This window comes from Chiloscyllium plagiosum, unplaced genomic scaffold, assembly GCF_037043375.1.
Source record: "Chiloscyllium plagiosum isolate Xiang-an unplaced genomic scaffold, Cpla_swu_hap1 HiC_scaffold_4, whole genome shotgun sequence".
NCBI lineage: Eukaryota > Metazoa > Chordata > Chondrichthyes > Orectolobiformes > Hemiscylliidae > Chiloscyllium > Chiloscyllium plagiosum.
This window is the reverse complement of record NW_028270142.1, coordinates 72,786,309-72,806,733: the sequence shown is the minus strand read 5'-3', so window position 1 is coordinate 72,806,733 and position 20,425 is coordinate 72,786,309. Positions and strand designations below refer to the sequence as shown.

Sequence of the window (20,425 nt, the reverse complement as noted above, 5' to 3'; positions counted from 1 at the left end):
TACAAAAGACGACATTGTGAACAGTGAATACAGCAGAGTGATTTAAATGCAGATAAATCACCAGGATGATGTGTCTGGAGCCTAGGACAGTGAGAGAGGGAAGATGAAATCAGGCAGGTGTTCCACCTTCTGCAATTGCATGAGAAGGTGCCTAGGTATGTGGGGAGATATTGGGAGTGGAGAAGTGAACCAGAGTGTCCAAGAGTGAACGGTACCTGCAAAATGCTGACATGGAAGGGGAAAGGAATATGTGTCAGGTGGTGCCATCCCGCTGGAAATGGTGGCGTTGGATGTGGATGCTGGTGAAGTGAGGGCTGAAGTGCAGCAAATAAGTCACAGCTCATTTCCCCAATAACCACTGTGGTGTATCCTCAGTTGAGGAAAAAGATGATCATTTTTGAGCCCCCCCCCGCATTTAAGGTGGCATCATGAGACCAGATGTAACAGGGAGGGTGAAACTGGGAGAATGGAATGAAGTCTTGACAGGAAACAGGGAGGTGAGGCTGGACAGTCCAAGTAACTGAGCGAGTCAGTGGTCAATCTCATCTGCTATAAAAAAATGCCAGTCTGTTCAATCTTTGTCCATAAATGAAACTCTCCATTTCAGGCAATATCCTGGTAAACCTTCTCTGCACCTTCTCTAGTGCTATAACATGCCCCTATAATATGGATTCCAGAATACAATACCCTAGCTATGGCGTAACCAACATCCAGCATAACCTCGTTCCTCTTAAACATCATGGGCCTGATGAAGGGCTTATGCTCGAAACATCATTTCTCCTGCTCCGCAGATGCTGCATGACCAGCTGTGCTTTTCCAGCACCATGCACTTCGCTTTGGCCATACAGGGCAAGTTTGCCACATGCCTTCTTAACTATTTTGTCGACCTATCCCACTATCTTAAGGGACTGGTGTACATGCATGCCAAGGTCTCTTTAATCCTCAGTGCTTCCCAGAGTCCTACCTTTCATCATGTATTCCCTTGCTTTGCCCAAGTGCATCACTTCATGTTTAGCCAGATTGAATTCAATTTGCCGCTGATCAGCCCATGTGGCTCAAGGATAGGATGTAATGCAAGGATAGCATTCTTTCGGGGTGGCATGGTGGCTCAGTGGTCAGCACTATTGCCGCACAGCGCCAGGGACCCGGATTCGATTCCCGCCTCGGGAGACTGTCTGTGTGGAGTTTGCACATTCTCCCCAGTTCTGCGTGGGTTTCCACCGGGTGCTCTGGTTTCCTTCTACAATCCAAATTTGGAGGTCAGGTGAATTGGCTATGCTAAATTACCCGTAGTGATAGGTGCATTAGTCAGGGGTAAATATAGGCTCGGGGAACGGGTCTGGGTGGGTTACTCTTCCCTTGCTTAACAATCTGGGATAAATTTCATCTGACCCTGAAGATTCATCTATTTGTGTGCCTGTCAGAGTACTCAGAACCTCCTCTCCATCTATGCTAATCTGAAATTGTACCACAGATCTTCTCCATGATTTCTGTACCCATATAATCCAGCTCACGAGTGACAAGGTACAAAACATTAATTTCGAACTCTACTTACAACTTATGCTCCACGCATAAATTACTGCTGTGTCCTTAATGAGCCCTACTCTTTCTCTTGTTATCCTTTTAAACTTAATATGCCAATAGAACAATTTAGGACTTTCCTTTACCTGTGAATAACTTTTCATGCCCCTTTTTAGCTCTCCTAATCTTTTTAAGTTCCATCTTGCACATTCTATATTTCCCTAGGGCTTCTGCTCTCTTGAACCTTCAATATCTGTCATCAGCCTCCCATCTCCCCTTGAACCAATGCCATATATCCCTTCATATTCAGTGTTCACAGCATTTGATGATCCCACTCTTTTCCTTTATTGGAACATGTTGGTCCTGTACCTGCTATTTCCTCCTTGAATGCATCTCACTGTTCTGAGACAGATTTACCTCAAAGTATCTGCTCCCAGTAAACTCTGGTCAAATCATACTTGATCTTATTAAAATCAGCCTGCTCCCAGTTGAGAAGTTTGATTTCAGACTCATCCTTGTCCCGTTCCATAACAATTAGCTTCTCCTGGTTTTGAAGATTATAAACATTCTAGCCCACCATTTATATGCATGTCATCTATCCCAAACCTCGTATTCGAAAGACAAAAAGAAAACCACATGGAGCATCTGAGACCAAAACACTAGACCTCCTGGAGAATGCCATTGTTTGGACCAAAGATCTAAGTGATGTCCATATTACTCAACCTGCACAGAAGTCTGATGCCTACTGCACAGGTCATTGACTTATACGGTGGGATTAAAGAAAATCAGCTGTACTACCCTGTGTCCCAGGCTATTAGGTTCAATCATTATCAATTTTAAGCATAATAACCTGCTGAGATATGTGAATAAAAATGAGCAACCTTTGTTAACTGTTAGAACAATCTAAGGTCACAAATTCATGAGATAAAGGATGTGCAGAAGGTAAAGAAAGCCTGACAGATGCAACAATATGCTGATCATCATGATACGAAAAGCTTTCTAAAGCCATCAGGTCAAATGGGCAAGGTCACCAAGATTAACAAAAATGGTGTCTATGTCCTTAAGGATAACAACAAACTTATTAAGGGGATCTGGATCTGGGACCGTTTTTCCTACAGCAGAGGAGAATAAATGGGGATGAGATTGAGATCTATAAACCTTTGATGGGCACAAATAGAGTAGACAGGCAGGAAACTCTTCGTGAAGGGGGCATAGATTTAAGGGAACAGGCGGAAGGTTTAGGGAACAAGAAAAAGGGTGGTGGGAATCTGGAACTCTGTAGATGAGGCAGAAACCCTCATAATATTTAAGGAGTATTCAGAAGAACACTTACAAATCCAAGGCATTAAAAGCTGTGAATCAAATGCTGGCAAATTGTAGCAGAATAGTTAGGTGCTTGTTTTGGCTAGCATGGTCACAACAGGCCAAAGGGCCATGCTGTAGGCCTCTCTGACTCTACGACCAACTCCATTTGTCAACACTAAAGGCTCCTCAGTGGTGAAGCCACAGTGATAGCTGATACTGTCCATGCTCTCCTTCAGTCATCTAGGGTAGAATCCATGTGTTTTTGCTCACAACAGGACTCCATACACTCAATCTAATGGATTTGAAAGCAAAACAAAAACTTCCACAGACTTCAGGAATGCAATATTTGTAACCATCTTCAAGAGCAGAGGTTAAATCATGCCAAAGCAATGATCCAGGTATTCTACCTTATCGGTAGAAGAGAAACTCCTGACGCATCTCTTGTTGTGGGGAAAGAAATACCTCCAGAGACACAATGTGATTTCAGACCTTAACAGAGGAACCTCTGAATTATTGTCAGACACATTCAAGAAAAAATGTCAAAAAACATTTAAAATGTCAAAACACAAACAACCTGTGTTGCATTTTTCAACCCAACCAGAGGCATTTGCTTCAGCAAACTTGAGGTTCTATGAATTGTGTTTCAAAGATTTTTATCTCAAAGAAACTCAACATAATCATGAGGCAAGTGAAAGATTATCAACTGCAACAATTTTGAATGGGAAATCTGAAATGGATGCCTTAAAATCTACACTCAAATCAAGCTCCCAGGTCAAACAACACTGTGCAATCGTCTCCATACTGTTTTCAATGTACCTGGTGTGGCTATTCACCTCTTCAAAGACCAACTGCTCCCCAGTGTCAGCACTAAATACTTTTCAGATGGAAAAATAACCTTAGTTACCTCTCTGCCAAAACTAAACTGACCATCACAGGTTTGTAAGTCACACAATTTCTTTACTTCTGTATTCAAGAAACTCAGTTTGTCCTTGAAGGGTGTAAAAACAATATTACATCACCATTCCTTCAGTGTAACTAGGACAAAATCTAGGAATTCTTGCCCTAACAGCATTGTGGGTGTCCCTACTCTCAGCATTTCAAGAAAGCAGCTTATCACCGCCTTTTCCATAGTCTAGATTAGAGTGGTCCTGGAAAAGCACAGCAGGTTAGGCAGCATCCAAGGAGCAGGAAAATCCACATTTCGGGCAAACGTTTTTCATCAGGAACGGAGGCAGGGATCCACAGGGTGGAGAGATAAATGGTGGGCGGGGGGGGAAGCTGGGGAGAAGGTAGCAATAGGTGAATGGGGGTGGGGATGGAGGTGATACGTCAGAGAGGAGGGTGGGGCAAGGTAGCAAAGAGTACAATAGGTGGATGGAGGTGGGGAGGGTGGAGTGGAGAGGCGGGAAGGGAGATTGGCAGGTAGGACAGGTCATGAGGATGATGCTGAGCTGCAAGTCTGGAACTGGGGTAAGGTGGGGGAGGGGAAATGAGGAAGCTGGTGAAGTCCATGTTGATGCCTTGGGGTTGAAGTGTTCCGAGGCAGAAGATGAGGTCTTCTTCCTCCAGGCGTCGGGTGGTGAGGGAGTGGCAGTGGAGGAGGCCCAGGACCTGCATGTCCTTGGCAGAGTGGGAGGGGAGTTGAATTGTTGGGCCATGGGGCGGTAGGGTTGATTGGTGCGGGTGTCCCGGAGACGTTCCCTAAAGCGCTCTGTGAGGAGTCTCCCCAGTGTAGAGGAGACCGCATCGGGAGCAACGGATACAATAAATGACATTGGTGGATGTGCAGGTGAAACCTTGATGGATGTGGAAGGCTCCTTTGGGGCCTTGGATGGAGGGGAGGGAGGAGGTGTGGGCACAGGTTTTGCAATTCCTACAGTGGCAGGGGAAGGTGCCAGGACGGGAGGGTGGGTTGTTGGGGGGCGTGGACCTGACCAGATAGTCATGGAGGAAACAGTCTTTGCGGATCGGGGTGGGGAGGGAAATATATCCCTGGTGGTGGGGTCCGTTTGAAGGTGGCGGAAATATTGGCAGATGATGCAGTTTATACAAAGGTTGGTAGGGTGGAAGGTGAGGACAGGGGGATTCTTTCCTTGTTACAGTTGGAGGGGTGGAGTTTGAGGGCGGAGGTGCGGGACGTGGATGAGATGCGTTGGAGGGCATCTTCAACTACGTGGAAAGGGAAATTGCGGACTCTAAAGAAGGAGGCCACCTGGTGTGTTCTGTGATGGAACTGGTCCTCCTAGGAGCAGATATGGCGGAGGCCGAGGAATTGGGAATATGGGATGCCAATTTTTCAAGGAGGTAACGTGGGAAGAGGTGTAATCCAGGTAGCTGTGGGAGTCGGTGGGTTTGTAAAAATGTCAGTGTCAAGTCGGTCATCATTAATGGAGATGGAGAGGTCCAGGAAGGGGAGGGAGGTATCAGAGATGGTCCAGGTGAATTTAAGGTTGGGGTGGAATGTGTTGGTGAAGTTGATGAACTGCTCAACCTCCTCAACCTGAGGTGGCGCCAATACAGTCATCAATGTAGCAGAGGAAGAGGTGTGGAGTGGTGCTGGTGTAACTACAAAAGATGGACTGTTCTGCATAACCGACAAAGAGGCAGGCATAGCTGGGGCCCCTGCTGGTGCCCATGGCTACTCCTTTGGTCTGGAGGATTTGAAGGAGAAATAGTTAAGGGTGAGGACCAGTTCAGCCAAACAAATGAGAGTGTCAGTAGAAGGGCACTGTTGGGGACATTGGGAGAAAAAGAAAAGGAGAGCTTAGAGGACCTGATCATGGTGGGTGGAGGTGTAGAGGGACTGGATGTTCATGGTGAAGATGAGGCATTGGGGATCAGGGAAACAGAAGTCTTGGAGGAGGTGAAGGGTGGTGTCTTGAACGTATGTGGGGAGTTCCTGGACTAGGGGGGAAAGGACAGTATTGAGGTAGGTGGAGACGGGTTCGTGGGACAGGAACATGCTGCGACAATGGGTCGGTCAGGTGGTCAGGCTTATGAATCTTGGGAAGGAGGTAGAGTCAGACGGTGCTGGGTTCCCGGACTACGAGGTAGGAAGCTGTGAGTGGGAGATCTCCTGAGGTGATGAGGTTCGGTATGGTCTGGGAGATTATGGTTTAGTGATGGGGAGTGGGGTCTGGTCGAGGTATGGTAGGAGGAGGTGTCTTTGAGTTGGCGTCTGGCTTCAGCAGTGTAGAGGTCAGTGTGCCAAACTACCACTGCACTCCCTTTATCCGCTGGCTTGATGGTGAGGTTGGGATTGGAGCAGAGGGAGTGGAGGGCTATGTGTTTTGAGGGTGAGAGCTTGGAGTGTGGGAGGGGGGTTGGCAGGTTGACGTGGTTAATGTCTCGGTGGCAGTTGGAAATTAAGAGATTGAGGGCGGGTAATAGGCCAGCACGGGGTGTCCAGGTCGATGGAGTCCGTTGGAGTCAGGCGAAAGGATCCTCAGAAGGTGGGCGGGAGTCTTGATTGAAAAAGTAAGCTCAGAGGCGGAGGCAGCGAAAGAAGTGTTCAACGTCACAACGCGTATTAAATTCATTGATGCACAGAGGAAGTGGGATAAAGGTAAGGCCTTTGCTGAGGACTGATTGTTCGTCCTCAGTGAGGGGGAGATCCGGGGGGATGGTGAAAACTTGGCAGGGCTGGGAGCTAGGACCTGGTGAGGGTGTGGAGCTGGGAGTGGGGGCGGACCCTGTAACTGGAGTAGGTGCGGTAGTAGGGGGAATGGGAGTGGAGCAGGGGTGAAGTTTCCCTCAGGGCTCTGGAGGGGCGGGGATGGTGACAGTGAGACCTGTGGGAGGCGTGTCGGCAGAATGCAGGTGAGTGGCGTTGGTGGGGACAAAAGTGGTGGTGAACATGGCAGTTGGGGGGGGGGGGGGCGGAAGTTGCTGAGCGTGTGATGTCAACGATGATGTGGGGGGCAGAAGTGATGTCACATGTGGTGCATGAGGAATTGTGAGGGGCGGAAGTGGCCATGATGGGGGTTGAAGTGACGCCATTGATTGCCGTGGGCATGGTAGCTGTACCAGCCACATGGCTAATGGTGTCCGAGCAGTTCCAGAGGCCGGGGGAATCTTCTGGTGCCATGATGGGGGCAGAAGTGCCTTTTCTATGTCAATTATGGAAGCACAATAAATGCGAGCCCAGCCAGTGAAATACACGGCCCTCAAACAAAAGTACTGTTACAACATTGCGGTGAACCCTTCTGTTAATTAAACCAAACACCCATGAAAGCTCATTTTGCGTTGTGATATGTTAAAATATATGAGTGGTAGAGAACTCCAAAATTCCACTAAAGAAAATAACATCATTTTTTTAAACTCTAAAAGTGAATATTAAACAACAACTATTCACAACTCTAAGTCCCCCTTTCTCTTAATTGCTTGTTATCTGCCTCCAACTCTATAACAATATACTGTTCCAATAAAACACTTATTAAAATTACATCAACTTAATTTCAATACCATACAATAGTTGTCATCTTTGATGTCTGTCCTCTTCTGGCTGAAGATCGCCCTGGGTCGTCTACTTTCTTTTTACTACAAATATGTTTTGTTTGAAAAAGTATCTTGGATAGCATTGCCTAATTTATTGGATCTGTGTTGATGGGGTTTGCTCTGTCCGATTTTCAAAATGCCTGCCTTTTTTTATATCCCTAATATTGGATCGGCTCATTGGTTCGATGTTCGCAAAACAATAAATTCAAGCTAGATTGGGTTTTAGTATCCTGATGCCTAATTTAAAGAGATTGATTAAATTTGATTTGTTGTTATATCAGCAACCAACTCAGGTATCAATTTCACAGCCAAATGTTACATATTTTCAATTTTCCAGTACATTCTGAGACTGCTATCTGTTATATACACAAGTGGTTGTAAGCTCTCAGTGCAGAACAGCATTCACTCTCTCAAAGGTACAGTACAAGCCTTCAACTTCATAACAGTATTATATCAAGTATGTAAGTTAGCTCGCTGAGCTGGAAGGCTTGTTTTTAGATATTTCATCACCATGCTAGGTAACTTCAGCAGTGAGAGTCTCCAGTAAAGTGCCTACCTCTCTATTTATAGGTCTTGATTTCTTAAGGTGGATGAAGTTATTTCTAGTTCTTTAAGGTAGATGGGCGGCACGGTGGCACAGTGGTTAGCACTGCTGCCTCACAGCGCCAGAGACCCGGGTTCAATTCCCGACTCAGGCGACTAACTGTGTGGAGTTTGCACATTCTCCCCGTGTCTGCGTGGGTTTCCTCCGGGTGCTCCGGTTTCCTCCCACAGTCACAAGGATGTGTGGGTCAGGTGAATTGGCCATGCTAAATTGCCCATTGTGTTAGGTTAAAGGGGTAAATGTAGGGGTATGGGTGAGTTGCGCTTCGGCGGGTCAGTGTGGACTTGTTGGGCCGAAGGGCTTGTTTCCACACCGTAAGTAATCTAATCTAATCTAATCTAGATAGGATCTAAGTTGATGTATTTATTGATGGAGTACTGGTTAGAATGCCATGCCTCTAAGAATTCTCGTGCATGTCTTTGTTTCGCCTATCCTAGGATGACTGTGATATCCCAGTCAAAGTGATATCCTTCTTTGTCTGTATGTATGGAAGCTAATGTTACCAGGTCATGTCTTTTGGTGGCTAGTTGGTGCTCATGTATCCTGGTGGCAACACACACATCCTGGGACAGGCAAAACAAAGACACGCATGAGAATTCTTTGAAGCATGGCATTCTAACTAGAACTCCATCAATAAACACATTGATTTAGATCTTTTCTACCTTCCCTTAAAAAAAAAACAAAAATGGACATCACCCACCTTAAGAAACCAAGACCTTTAAACAGGGAGGCAGGCCATACCACCAGCACCTCACTAAAGACTCTCACTACTGATGATTCCTAGTATGATGACGAAACATCCGAAAACAAACCTTCCAGCTCAGCAAGTTAACTTACCTATTAATCATCAATCTTTTGAAAAATTGCTAGTATTATATCAGCCTGGTCAGCCAAATCTACCACCTCCCATAGACATTGAAGGAGAGACTCCAGGATAGGATCTACTTCCCTCTGTTCAAAATGCTAAGTAAAATGGACCATAACATTTCCAACACCCTCATTAGCCCCCTTAATGATTACAGTTAACTGGTAGTGTGCATATATTACCTGCATTTAAAGCAGATATCCTTGAAAAATTGCAACTATTAAAATGGCTAACATGACAAGGAAACACAAGTCTTTTGAACTAATTCCCTGGTTGCAACAGTAACTTAGCAAGTAATTTCTGAACCATTAATCTCACATATTCAATATTTAGTTAACTAACCTTTTGGTGTTGAACATTTTGACAGTGTCTTGCTTCTCATTAAAGATATATATCTGACAGCATAGGTGCACCACGTCTTTTAGGTGACCAACTAAAAAGGAAAAAAAAAGTTAGAAATAATTTGCCAATGTAAAACTTATGCTTTTTATCCCACTAGAAATCTCAAGTACAGATTGTGAAAAGTGATTGAGGTGACTTGGCCAAAATGCCTCTAAATGCCTCCAAAATGCTTGCAATCCACTCCATCAATTGACCAACATTCTCAGCTCATATTAGAGCTACAAAGTTCCAAGAAACATCCCTGAATTTTCTTTCTGACTTTCTGAATCCATCAATGTAACATAGCAACTGAACCAGTCAAATCCAGACAATATACATTTCCAAAGTGACATTTCCTCTAACTGCTTGGAATTGGAACAATGGTGTTTCAACACAAATCTGACCAGCTATATTACAATTAAAGATGATAATCCTTAAATTGGCCCTGAAGTAAAGATTTTACCAACCGTTCTTTACAATACATAACCACAGTATGTTGATGCTGCTGTTAAATATTGCACAGCAGAGAATTTTCCAATATGCGTTCTCACAGCTTGATTGCTAATTTGATACTTGCGTCTTCCAGTTCAAAGATCACTGCTGAATGTGAATAATCCACGTATGTAGTTAATACTCATCATTTTAACTATTGGTTTTAAATTCATCCTCAGTATTTTTCTCCAATGGACAAAGTGGAGAGAAAGCACTTATTCCTCTTAGTTGAAGGACCAATAACAAAGGGGTAACGTTTATGGTGAAAACCAAGAGGTTTGGGGGGACTTGAAGAAAATGTTGCTCAGCCAGAGGACAGCAGGGATCTGGAATGCACTTCCTGGGAGATTAGTCAAGGCTGGTAACCTTTGAAAAGTACTTGGATGAGCACTTCAAGTTTCATAATACTCAAGGCTATCGGACTAGTGCTGATAAGTGGAACTAGAATCATAGCAACCCTGCAGTGTGACAAGATGCCTTTCGACTATCAAGTCTGTACTATCTGTCTGAACAGCAATCTACCCTATCCTTGAAGCCCTGCATTTACCGTGGCTAATCCACCTGGACTGCACACCCCGGAGGAATATAGCATGGTCAATCCTGCACATCTTTGGACTGGGGGAGGAAACCAGAGCACCTACAGGAAACCCATACAGAAATGGGGAGAACATGCAAACTCCATACAGTCACCTAAGGCTGGAATCAAACCTGGGTCCCTGGCACTATGGGGCAGCAGTGCTAACTACTGAGTTGCCATGTCGCCCTCTATCTACTAATGTATATTTAGTGTATGACTGGCAGTACAGACTCAATGGGCTGAAAAGCCGCTTCTGTACTCTATGATTCTGTGGTTCTAAAAATGCAATGCTGTTCTCAAAAAACCATCTTATGATAGTCATTTGGAGAGTTACCAATACCTACTCTAACTTCAATGTAGCCAAATCATATCTGGTCTTGCTAAAAATCTGCCTTCTACCATTTAAAGCTTTGATTTCAAGCCTATTTGTGCTCTCTTTCATAGCAATCTTGAATCTAACAAGATTTTAATGCTGTCTGCAAAATGCTCCCCCACTGATACTTCAATCATTTGCCCAGCTTTATTACCTATACTTAAGTCCAGAACTGCCCCGTCTCCTGGAGGATCTTCTACACACTGGCTTAAGAAGCTCTGCTGAGTGCATCTTAAGAATTACACCTGCTTTAAACTTTTTACACTATGACAAATTGATTGTTCCCCTTTTTTGCCTTTTTAAAAGTTCTACCAAATCACTTCATTTGAGGAGCCTTCTAAGATATCATCACTCCTACCCCTGTAATTGATTCCTTGGTATTACTTTATCTTTTATCTCCTTCCCTTTCTCACCTGCAGACTCTATATCCTGAAATAATGAGCTGAGATCAATGGAAAAAGTGGTATTCAATTTTCTTTTGATACTTTAGTTGCGGTACAAATCCACGGATGTACAAGCAGCTTTTCTGCAGGGAAACCTGTATCAGAGAAGTGATGAGAGGAATGGATAGAGTCAATAGCCAGAGACTTTTCCCCAGGGCAGGATTGAGTGGTTCGAGGGGTCATAGTTTTAAGATATTAGGAGAAAGGTATAGAGGGGACTTCAGAGGAAGGTTCTTTACGCAGAGTTGTGAATACATGGAATGTGTTGCTAACGGTGGTGGTGGAAGCAGAGTCATTAGGGACATTTAAGCTACTGCTGAATGTGCACATGAATAGCAGTGAGTTGAGGAGTGCGTAGGTTAAGTTATTTTATTTTACATTAGGATTAACCCTCCGCACAACATCGTAGACCAAAGGGCCTGTTCTGTGCTGAACTGTTCTATGTTCTATTTGGAGGAAGTAGCCAACCACAAAAGGGAAATTCTCAAAGTTTAATAAATATGTTTATGGATTGAGTGACACTTTTTGTCTATGGTATGTTTCAGTGAGGCTTACTCTACAAAGATTAGGTTATGCACAACTCAAAGCAGACCCTGCAATGTTCAAATGGAAAAGTAGCAGACTTACTTTCATACTTACTTCTTGATACATAGATGATATTTTTACATGATCACTAATCAGTATGAAAAGAATTGTATTGAGCAAATTAGGGCAGTACTTAAGTTGGTAATCAGTCTTCTGGTGCTTTTAAATATGTTGGCTTGAAGGTAAAGCAAGGATGTAATTTTATATTAAGAATACTGGAAAATGTGAGTCCCATCAGAATTGGCTGTACTAGGTTTGTACAAAATGATGTAGTGCCTTCAGAGTTGAAATGGAACAACTGCAGAATCATATCAGAGTGCTCAATTGGTTACACACACAGACAATACTGGATTCCAGCTCTGTGTTCAAACATAATCTTTTGATGGAGGAATCCTAACAGGAACAAAGCATTTTTAAAAAGGATCAGAGAAGTGTGTAGTGAAATTCTCAGCTTTATGCAATCTCAAGAACATGTACCAGATTATTTTTAGCAATGTTTTATATACTAATTTCCCAGTGCAATGGTTCATAATATACCTTCTGGGAAAGAATGGGAAATTGTGACAATTAGAATGAAGGTGAAAATATGTAAGGAAGGTGGTCAGAAGGGACCATACCTATGCAAGGTTATATAGATAAATTGAATGCTTTGGTATAATGATGTTGTCTTTTCTCATTTGTACAAAGTGTACAAATGAGAAAAGACAACATCCTGACTGGAACTACAATAACATTTCTTCATTGTGGCTGGATCTTAAACCTGGAACGTTAGCAGTACACCAAATGGACTTCAGTGATTCAAGAAGGCAGCTCACCACCATCACCTTCTCAACAGCAGCAGTCATTGCCAGTTCTACCCGCATTGTATGTAGAAATCTTAAAAACGTAAACTTAGTTTTTCAAGGACAGAGATGATGGCATTGTGGTATTATTGCTAGATTGTTAATCCAGGAACTCAGGTCATGTTCTGGGTACCCAGGTTTGAATCTCACCATGAAAGATGGTGCAATTTGAGTTCAATAAAAATTGGGAATTAAGAGTCTAATGGTAAATCATTAAACCATTGTTGATTGTTGAGGAAAAACCCTGCTGATTCACTAATGTCTTTTAGGTAAGGTCTCTGCTATCCTTACCTGGTCTAGCCTACATATGACTCCAGACCCACAGCAATGTGGTTGACCTTGAACTCCTCTCTGGGCAATTAGGAACAGGCAATAAATGCTGCCTTAGCTGGTGATGCGCTCATATTGTGAATGAAAGAAAAAAAAACTGTTTAGCAGTAATTATTCAGCAGTATTTTGCTTCAAATTGGGATACAGCTCATTCAAGAATTGAGTGTAGCATTTTCAATGTTTTTTTTGCAGCAAGATAAATTGTGACAAAGCAGAAATTCACATCACTTCAAAATTTTTAAGACTTTAGATTAGATTACTTACAATGTGGAAACAGGCCCTTCAGCCCAACAAGTCCACACCGACCCTCTGAAGAGCAACCCACCCAAACTCATTCCCCTACATTTACCCCTTCACCTAACACTACAGGCAATTTAGCATGGCCAATTCACCTAACCTGCACATCTTTGGACTGTGGGAGGAAACCGGAGCACCCAGAGGAAACCCACGTAGACATGGGGAGAATGTGCAAACTCCACACAGACAGTTGCCAGAGATGGGAATTAAACCTGGGTCTCTGGTGCTGTGAGGCAGCAGTGCTAATCACTATGCTGCCACCATGCCGCCCCTTCTTTCAGCTCAATCTATGAAGGAATGAGACATTGCCCTCAGCAGCCTCTAAACATCTATATGCAAATGCATGTGTGAGGATGTCAAAATTGCTGTCAGTTTCACAGAGTAATGATGGAAATGCTTTTTGAGCAAATATTTGAGCCAAAATGGGGTGGAATTATTTCAATGGTTGAAGGGATGACAAGGACAGTGGACCATACAGTTTATGTATAACCAAATAAGACATAGGTATTGAACTCCAATTTCCAGGTCGGAGCTTGTAAATTATGCAGTGTGTAATTTAGGTATTCTTCTGTAAGCTTATATATAGCTGGGATGGGAGCAGAGTAGATTCAGATTTTTGATTTTTTTTAGCTGTAATAATTCAAGAATACCAGAGACTCCAGGTTTGGAATTGGTGAAGGAGCATGACCAAGAAAAACAAGGTGGTTTAGTGATCTGTAGCTAGAACCACTGGTTAGACATGTGAATTAAAAGGAACTGCACTATTCAGTTCTCTTGTACCAAGACATCAAGGATGAGGGAAAACAATGTCACAAACCCACAATTTAAAGCAGTGTCTGAGAGTCAGCAGAAGTCAGAAAACACAAATGAGCCTGAAACAGAACAATGTCTGAAACCCACAGCTAAAAGCAGGGAGTGGAATTAATGGGAGTCAAAGCGCATGGGTTCACAAATAAAATAAATCCAACTCTGTCATCACAATAAACATAGGAATTAATTTGTTGACTAGTATTTCTCTAAACTAGGGCTGTCATTTGGACAAGGAACTGGGAAGGAAAATAATTCAAATTACTGTGACAGTTGTGGTTCAGAGCAGGTCTTAGTTTAAAAATGGTACTAATTAGATTTTTGAAAAGGAATATATTTACTTTTTCCTCAGATCATGGGGAACTTGCTAAATTGGTATCAATTCTTGCATCAAATGGAAATTTTAGCACACTTGATGTGTTTTGGGCTTCATTCTACATTGGATGTATCTCCAGCTGTTTCTGCTCAAGCTCAGGATTTCCAGCTTGTGGAGCACCTAGAGTCATAAAGTCCTAGAAATGTACAGTGGGGAAACAAACACTACAGTCCAACTTGTCCATGCCGACCAGGTATCCATAATTAATCTAGTAGCATTTTAGAGCACTTGGCCCATATCCCTCTAAACCCTTCCTATTGATATACCTATCCAGAGGCCTTTAAATGTTGCAATTGTACAAGCCAGTGCAGAAAAGCAGGCATAAGCAAATTTCCTGGATCATATGTTACAGGAGGTGAACACCCCCAGGCAGAGAGAGGGGTCAGGAGAGCAGATGAATTTGTCTTCACATTTGTCCATATGGATTTTAGTAAGGATTTTGACAAAGTCCCTCATGGTAGACTCATCCAGAAGATTAAGATGTATGGGATCCATGGTGACTTTGGTGACTTGGCAATTTGGATTCTGAATTGGCTTGCCAAGTCAGAGGGTAGTGGTGGAAGTGCGTTTTTCAGGCTGGAGGTCCATGACTAGTGGTGTTCCACAGGGATCCATACTGGGACCTCAGCTGTTTGTGATATCTATAAATGATTTGGATGAAAATATAAATAGAGTCATAGAGATGCACAGCATGGAAACAGACGCTTCGGTCCAACCCGTCCATGCTGCCAAGATATCCTAACCCCAATCTACTCCCATTTGCCAGCACCTTTTTTTTAGATTAGATTACATTAGATTAGATTACATTACAGTGTGGAAATAGGCCCTTCGGCCCAACAAGTCCACACCGACCCGCCGAAGCGCAACCCACCCATATCCCTACGTTTACCTCTTACCTAACACTACGGGCAATTTAGCATGGCCAATTCACTTGACCTGCACATCTTTGGACTGTGGGAGGAAACCAGAGCACCCGGAGGAAACCCTGGCCCATATCCCTCCAAATCCTTCTTATTCATACAGCCACCCAAATGCCTTTTAAATATCGCAAAATGTACTGGCCTCCACCACTTCCTCTGGCAGCTCATTCCATACACAGACTACCCACTGCTTGAAAAAGTTGCCCTTTAGGTTTCTTTTATATCTTTCCCTCTCACCCTAAACCTATGGCCTCTAGTTCTGGACTCCCTCACCCCATGTCTATTTATCCTATCGATGATTTTATATCTCCACAAGGTTACCCCTCAGCCTCTGAAAACAGCCCTAGTCTATTCAGCCTCTCCCTATAGTTCAAATCCTCCAACCCTAGCAACATCCCTGTCAATCTTTTTTGAACCCCTTCAAGTTTCACAACATCTTTCTGATAGGAAGGAGACCAGAATTGCATGCAATTTTTCAACAGTGGCCTGACCAATGTCCTGTACAGCCGCAACATGATCTCCCAACTCCTGTACTCAATACTCTGACCAATAAAAGAACTATGAACCTTCACTCCAAGGTCCCTTTGTTCAGCAACACTCCCTCGGACTTTACCATTAAGTGTTTAAGTCCTGCTAAGATTTGCTGTTCCAAAATGCAGCACCTCGCATTTATCTGAATTAAACTCAAACTGCCACTTCTCAGCCCATTGGCCCATCTGATCAAAATCCTGTTGTAATCTGAGGTAACCTACTTTGCTGTCCACTACACCTCCAATTTTGGTGTCAAATGTAAACTTACTAACTATACCTCTTATACTCACATCCAAATCACTTATAAAAATGACGAAAAGAAGTGGACCCACCACCAATCCTTGTGGCACTCAACTAGTCACAGGTCTGCAGTCTGAAAAACCCTCCACCACCACCCTCTGTCTTCTACCTTTGAGCCAGTTCTTATCCAAATGGCTAGCTCTCCCTGTATTCCATGAGAGTTCTCCCTGTATTCGGTGAGATCTAAGCTTGCTAACCAGCATCCCATTGGGAACCTTGTTGAACTCCTTACTGAAATCCACATAGATCACATCTACCACTCTGCTCTCATCAATCCTCTTTGTTACTTCTTCAAAAAACTTAATCAAGTTTGTGAGACATGATTTTCCACACACAAAGCCATGTTGACGATCCCTAATCAGTCTGTGCCTTTCCAAATACATGTACATTCTGCCCCTCAGGATTCCCTCCAACAATTTGCCCATCACCAACGTCAGGCACACTGGTGTATAGTTCCCTGGCTTGTCCTTACCACCTTTCTTAAACAGTGGCACCATGTTAGCCAACCTCCAGTCTTCTGGCATTACACCTGTGACTATTGTTGATATAAATATTTCTGTAAGAGGCCCAGCAGTCACTTCCCTAGCCTTCTACAGAATTCTAGAGTACACGTGATCAGGTCCTGGGGATTGATCCATTTTTATGCCTTTCAAGACATCCAGCACTTCCTCCACTGTAATATGGACATTTTTCAAGATGTCACCATCTATTTCCCTACATTCTGTATCTTCCATATCCTTTTCCACGGTAAATACTGATGCAAAATACTCGTTTAGTATCTCCCCAATTTTCTGCAGCTCCACACAAAGGCCGCCTTGCTGATCTTTGAGGGGCCTATTCTCTCCCTAGTTACCCTTTTGTCCTTAATGTATTTGTAAAAACCCTTTGGATTCTCCTTAATTCTAATTTTCTTGTACACACTTAACAAATTCCTCTCCATCTAAACCCTTAACACTATGGCAGTCCCAGTCTATGTTTGTAAAGTTAAAATCCCCTACCATAACTACCCTATTATTCTTACAGATGACTGAGATCTCCTTATAAATTTGTTTGTCGATTTCCCTCTGACTACTACTGGGGCTATAATATAATCCCAACAGGGTGATCATCCCTTTCTTATTTCTCAGTTCCACCCAAATTATCTTCCCTGGATGAATTTCCGGGAATATCCTCCCACAATACTGCTGTAATGCTATCCCTTATAAAAATCCACTCTCCTTCCTCTCTTGCCTCCCTTTCTATCCTTCCTGGAGCATTTGTATCCTGGAACATTAAGATGCCGGTTCTGCCCATCCCTGTGCCATGTTTCTGTAATTGCTATGATATCTCAATCCCATGTTCTTAACCATGCCCTGAGTTCATCTGCATTCCCTGTTAGGCCTCTTGCATTGAAATAAATGCAGGTTAATTGATCAGTCCTACCTTATTCTCTGCTTTGTCCCTGCCTGCCCTGACTGTTTGACTTACTTCTGTTCTCAACTGTACCAGTGTCAGATTGAAATCTTTCTTCACTATCTCCTTGGGTTCCCCCCCCCCCTCCCCACCCATCACACCCACTCCCCCAAACTTTACTAGTAGCTCCCAAGCAGCTCTAGCAAATCTCCCTACCAGTATACCAGTCCCCTTACAATTTAGGTGCAATCGGTCCTTCTTGTACAGGTCACTTCTACCCTAAAAAAGATTCCAATGATGCAAAATTGTGAATCCTTCTCCCCTACACCAGCTCCTCGGCCACAGATTCATCTGCTCTATCCTCCTCTTCCTACCCTCACTAGCTCATAGTACCAGGATAAATTTAGATATTATTACTCTCGAGGACCTCCATTTTAAATTCCTGCTTAACTCTCTGTAATCTCCCTTCAGAATCTCAACCTTTTCCCTTCCTATGTTGTTGATTCCAATGTGTACCTCCTGCTGGCCTCTCTCCCACTTGAGAACATTCTGCACCCTCTCTGAGACTCCTTGATCTTGGCACTAGGGAAGCAACACACCATTCTGATTTTTCACTGCTAGCCACAGAAATGTCTGTCTGTACCTCGGACTAGAGAGTCCCCTAACACAACTGATCTCTTGGAATCTGACATACCCCTCATTGTATTACAGCCAGTCTCAACACCAGAAACTTGGCTGTTTGTGCTATGTTCCCCTGAGCATCCATCACCCTCTACATTTTCCAAAACAGCATGTTTGTTTGAAATGGGGATAATCACAGAAGACTCCTGCACTAACTGCCTACCTCTCTTACCTTTTCTATGTGACTGTATCTGTGACTTTTCTCCCTTCCTATAACTGTCATCCATCATATCTCCCAATCTTGTAAATTCCTCATTGCCCCTAACTGTCTCTCCAACCGATGCATTTGATCTGATAGGATTCGCAATGTTGGGCATTTATTGCAAATATAATCCTTGGTAACCTGTAAACTCTCCCTAAACTCCCACATCCGACAAGAAAAGCATATCACTCTACTAAAGGCCATTTTTGCTCCTTCACAATCTACAGATCCAGAAAATAGCACCAACTTATACCTCTATAAACCACTGCTCCAGGTTAAATGAACAGTTATGGCTTATATTTTAAGTTTAATCAAGAAGCATATCTCAAAAAAACATATACTCAAGAAAGAACCCACTCTACTCACTACTGCAGACTTACTGTAAGGCCACGCCTAAATATTGACTTCTATTTCTGTGCTGTGACCTCTCCCAAACAGGTTCCTCCAAGATTAGTTGTGAATTTCACTCTTTGCTAACTTTTGGCCATGCTAAATTGCCCGTTGTATTAGGTGAAGGGACAAATGCAGGGGAATGGGTCTGGGTGGGTTGCTCTTCGGAGGATCGGTGTGGACTTGTTGGGCCGAAGGCCTGTTTCCACACTGTAAGTAATCTAATCCAATCTAATCTTTGATTAGGCCACACTTAAACTATTGCATTCAATTCTAGTTGCCACATAGAATCATCGAATCCCTATGGAAACAGGCCCTTCAGCCCAACAAGTCTGCACCAACCCTCCAAAAAGCAACCCACCCAGCCCCATTTTCCTACCCTATTGTCCTATATTTACCCCTGACTAATGTACCAGCCTACACATCCCTCAACACTATAGGTAATTTAGCATGGCCTGCACATCTTTGGTTTGTGGAAGGAAAATACAGCACCCAGAGGAAACCCAAGCAGACACTGGGAGAATGTACAAACTCCACACAGACACAGAACATAGAATATTACAACGTAGTACAGGCTCTACAGCCTTTGATGTTGCACCAACCTGTGAAACCAATCTGAAGCCCATCGAACTTACCCTGTTCCATTTTCATCCATAGGTCTATCCAATGACCATTTAAATGCCCTTAAAGTTGGCGAGTCTACTATTGTTGCAGGCAGGCCGTTCCACACACCCCTACTACTCCAAATAAAGAAACTACTTCTGACGTCTGTCTTATATCGATCACCTCTCAATTTAAAGCTATGTCCCCTCATGCTAGCCTTCACCATCTGAGGAAAAAAGCTCTTACTATCCACCCTATCTAACCCTCAGATTATCTTAAGTCTCAATTAAGTCATGTCTCAACCTTCTTCTCTCTAATGAAAACAGCTTCAAGTCCCTCAGCCTTTCCTCATAAGACCTTCCCTCCATACTAGGCAACGTCCTAGTAAATCTTCTCTGAACCCTTTCCAAAGCTTCCACAATCACCAGAGGTTGGAACCAAAGCCTGGTCCCTGGCATTGTGACGCAGCAGTGCTGACCAGTGAGCCAGCATGCCGCCACATTATTGGAAGGATATAATCAAACAAGTACATTTGAAATCACACAAGCTTTTCCGTCAGGACTTCACTCCGAAAGCTTGCCTGATTTCAAATAAACCTGTTGGACTATAACCTGGTGTTGTGTGACTTCTGACTTTGTCCACCCAGTCCAACACTGGCACCTCTACACTATAGGAAGGATTTGGAGAGGGTGCAGAAGAGGTTTACTAGGATGCTGCAGGATCAGAGAATATGAGCTCTAAAGAGAGTCTAGAAAAACTCAGATTATTTTCTCTTCTGCGGCTGAGGCTGAGGGGTGACTTGATAGAAGTTCATAAAATTATAAGAGGCATAGATAGGGCTAACAGTCAGCATAGTTTTTCCAGAGTTGAAATATCTAAACTTAGAGTTCGTGCATTTAAGGTGAGAGGGGAAGTTCAAAGGAGATGCGAGGCGCTAGTTTTCTTACACAGAGTGGAGTCTGGAACACGCTACCGGGGTGATGGTTGAAACAGGTAAGATAGGAGCACTTCAAGGACTTATAGATAATCATGTGAATATGCATGGGATGGAGGGATATGGACCAAGGGCAGACAGAAGGGATCAGTTTAATTGAGCATCATGTTTGGCATA

General features: G+C 43.4%; 1 protein-coding gene across 5 annotated transcripts in view; it reads right to left on the bottom strand.

The window, feature by feature from the left end:
* Window positions 1-20,425, bottom strand: part of oxr1a (oxidation resistance 1a) — a 583,533-nt gene that overhangs the window by 513,133 nt on the left and 49,975 nt on the right. For 4 of the 5 annotated variants that reach the window (XM_087986357.1, XM_087986351.1, XM_087986354.1 and 1 more), the window contains exon 2: window positions 9,135-9,225. The exons of the other annotated variant lie outside the window; for it this stretch is intronic. In XM_087986357.1, coding sequence (XP_087842483.1) covers window positions 9,135-9,151 — 17 coding nt within the window. In that variant the 5' untranslated portion in view covers window positions 9,152-9,225. The remainder of the gene's footprint in view (window positions 1-9,134; window positions 9,226-20,425) is intronic. 5 annotated transcript variants of the gene reach the window in all.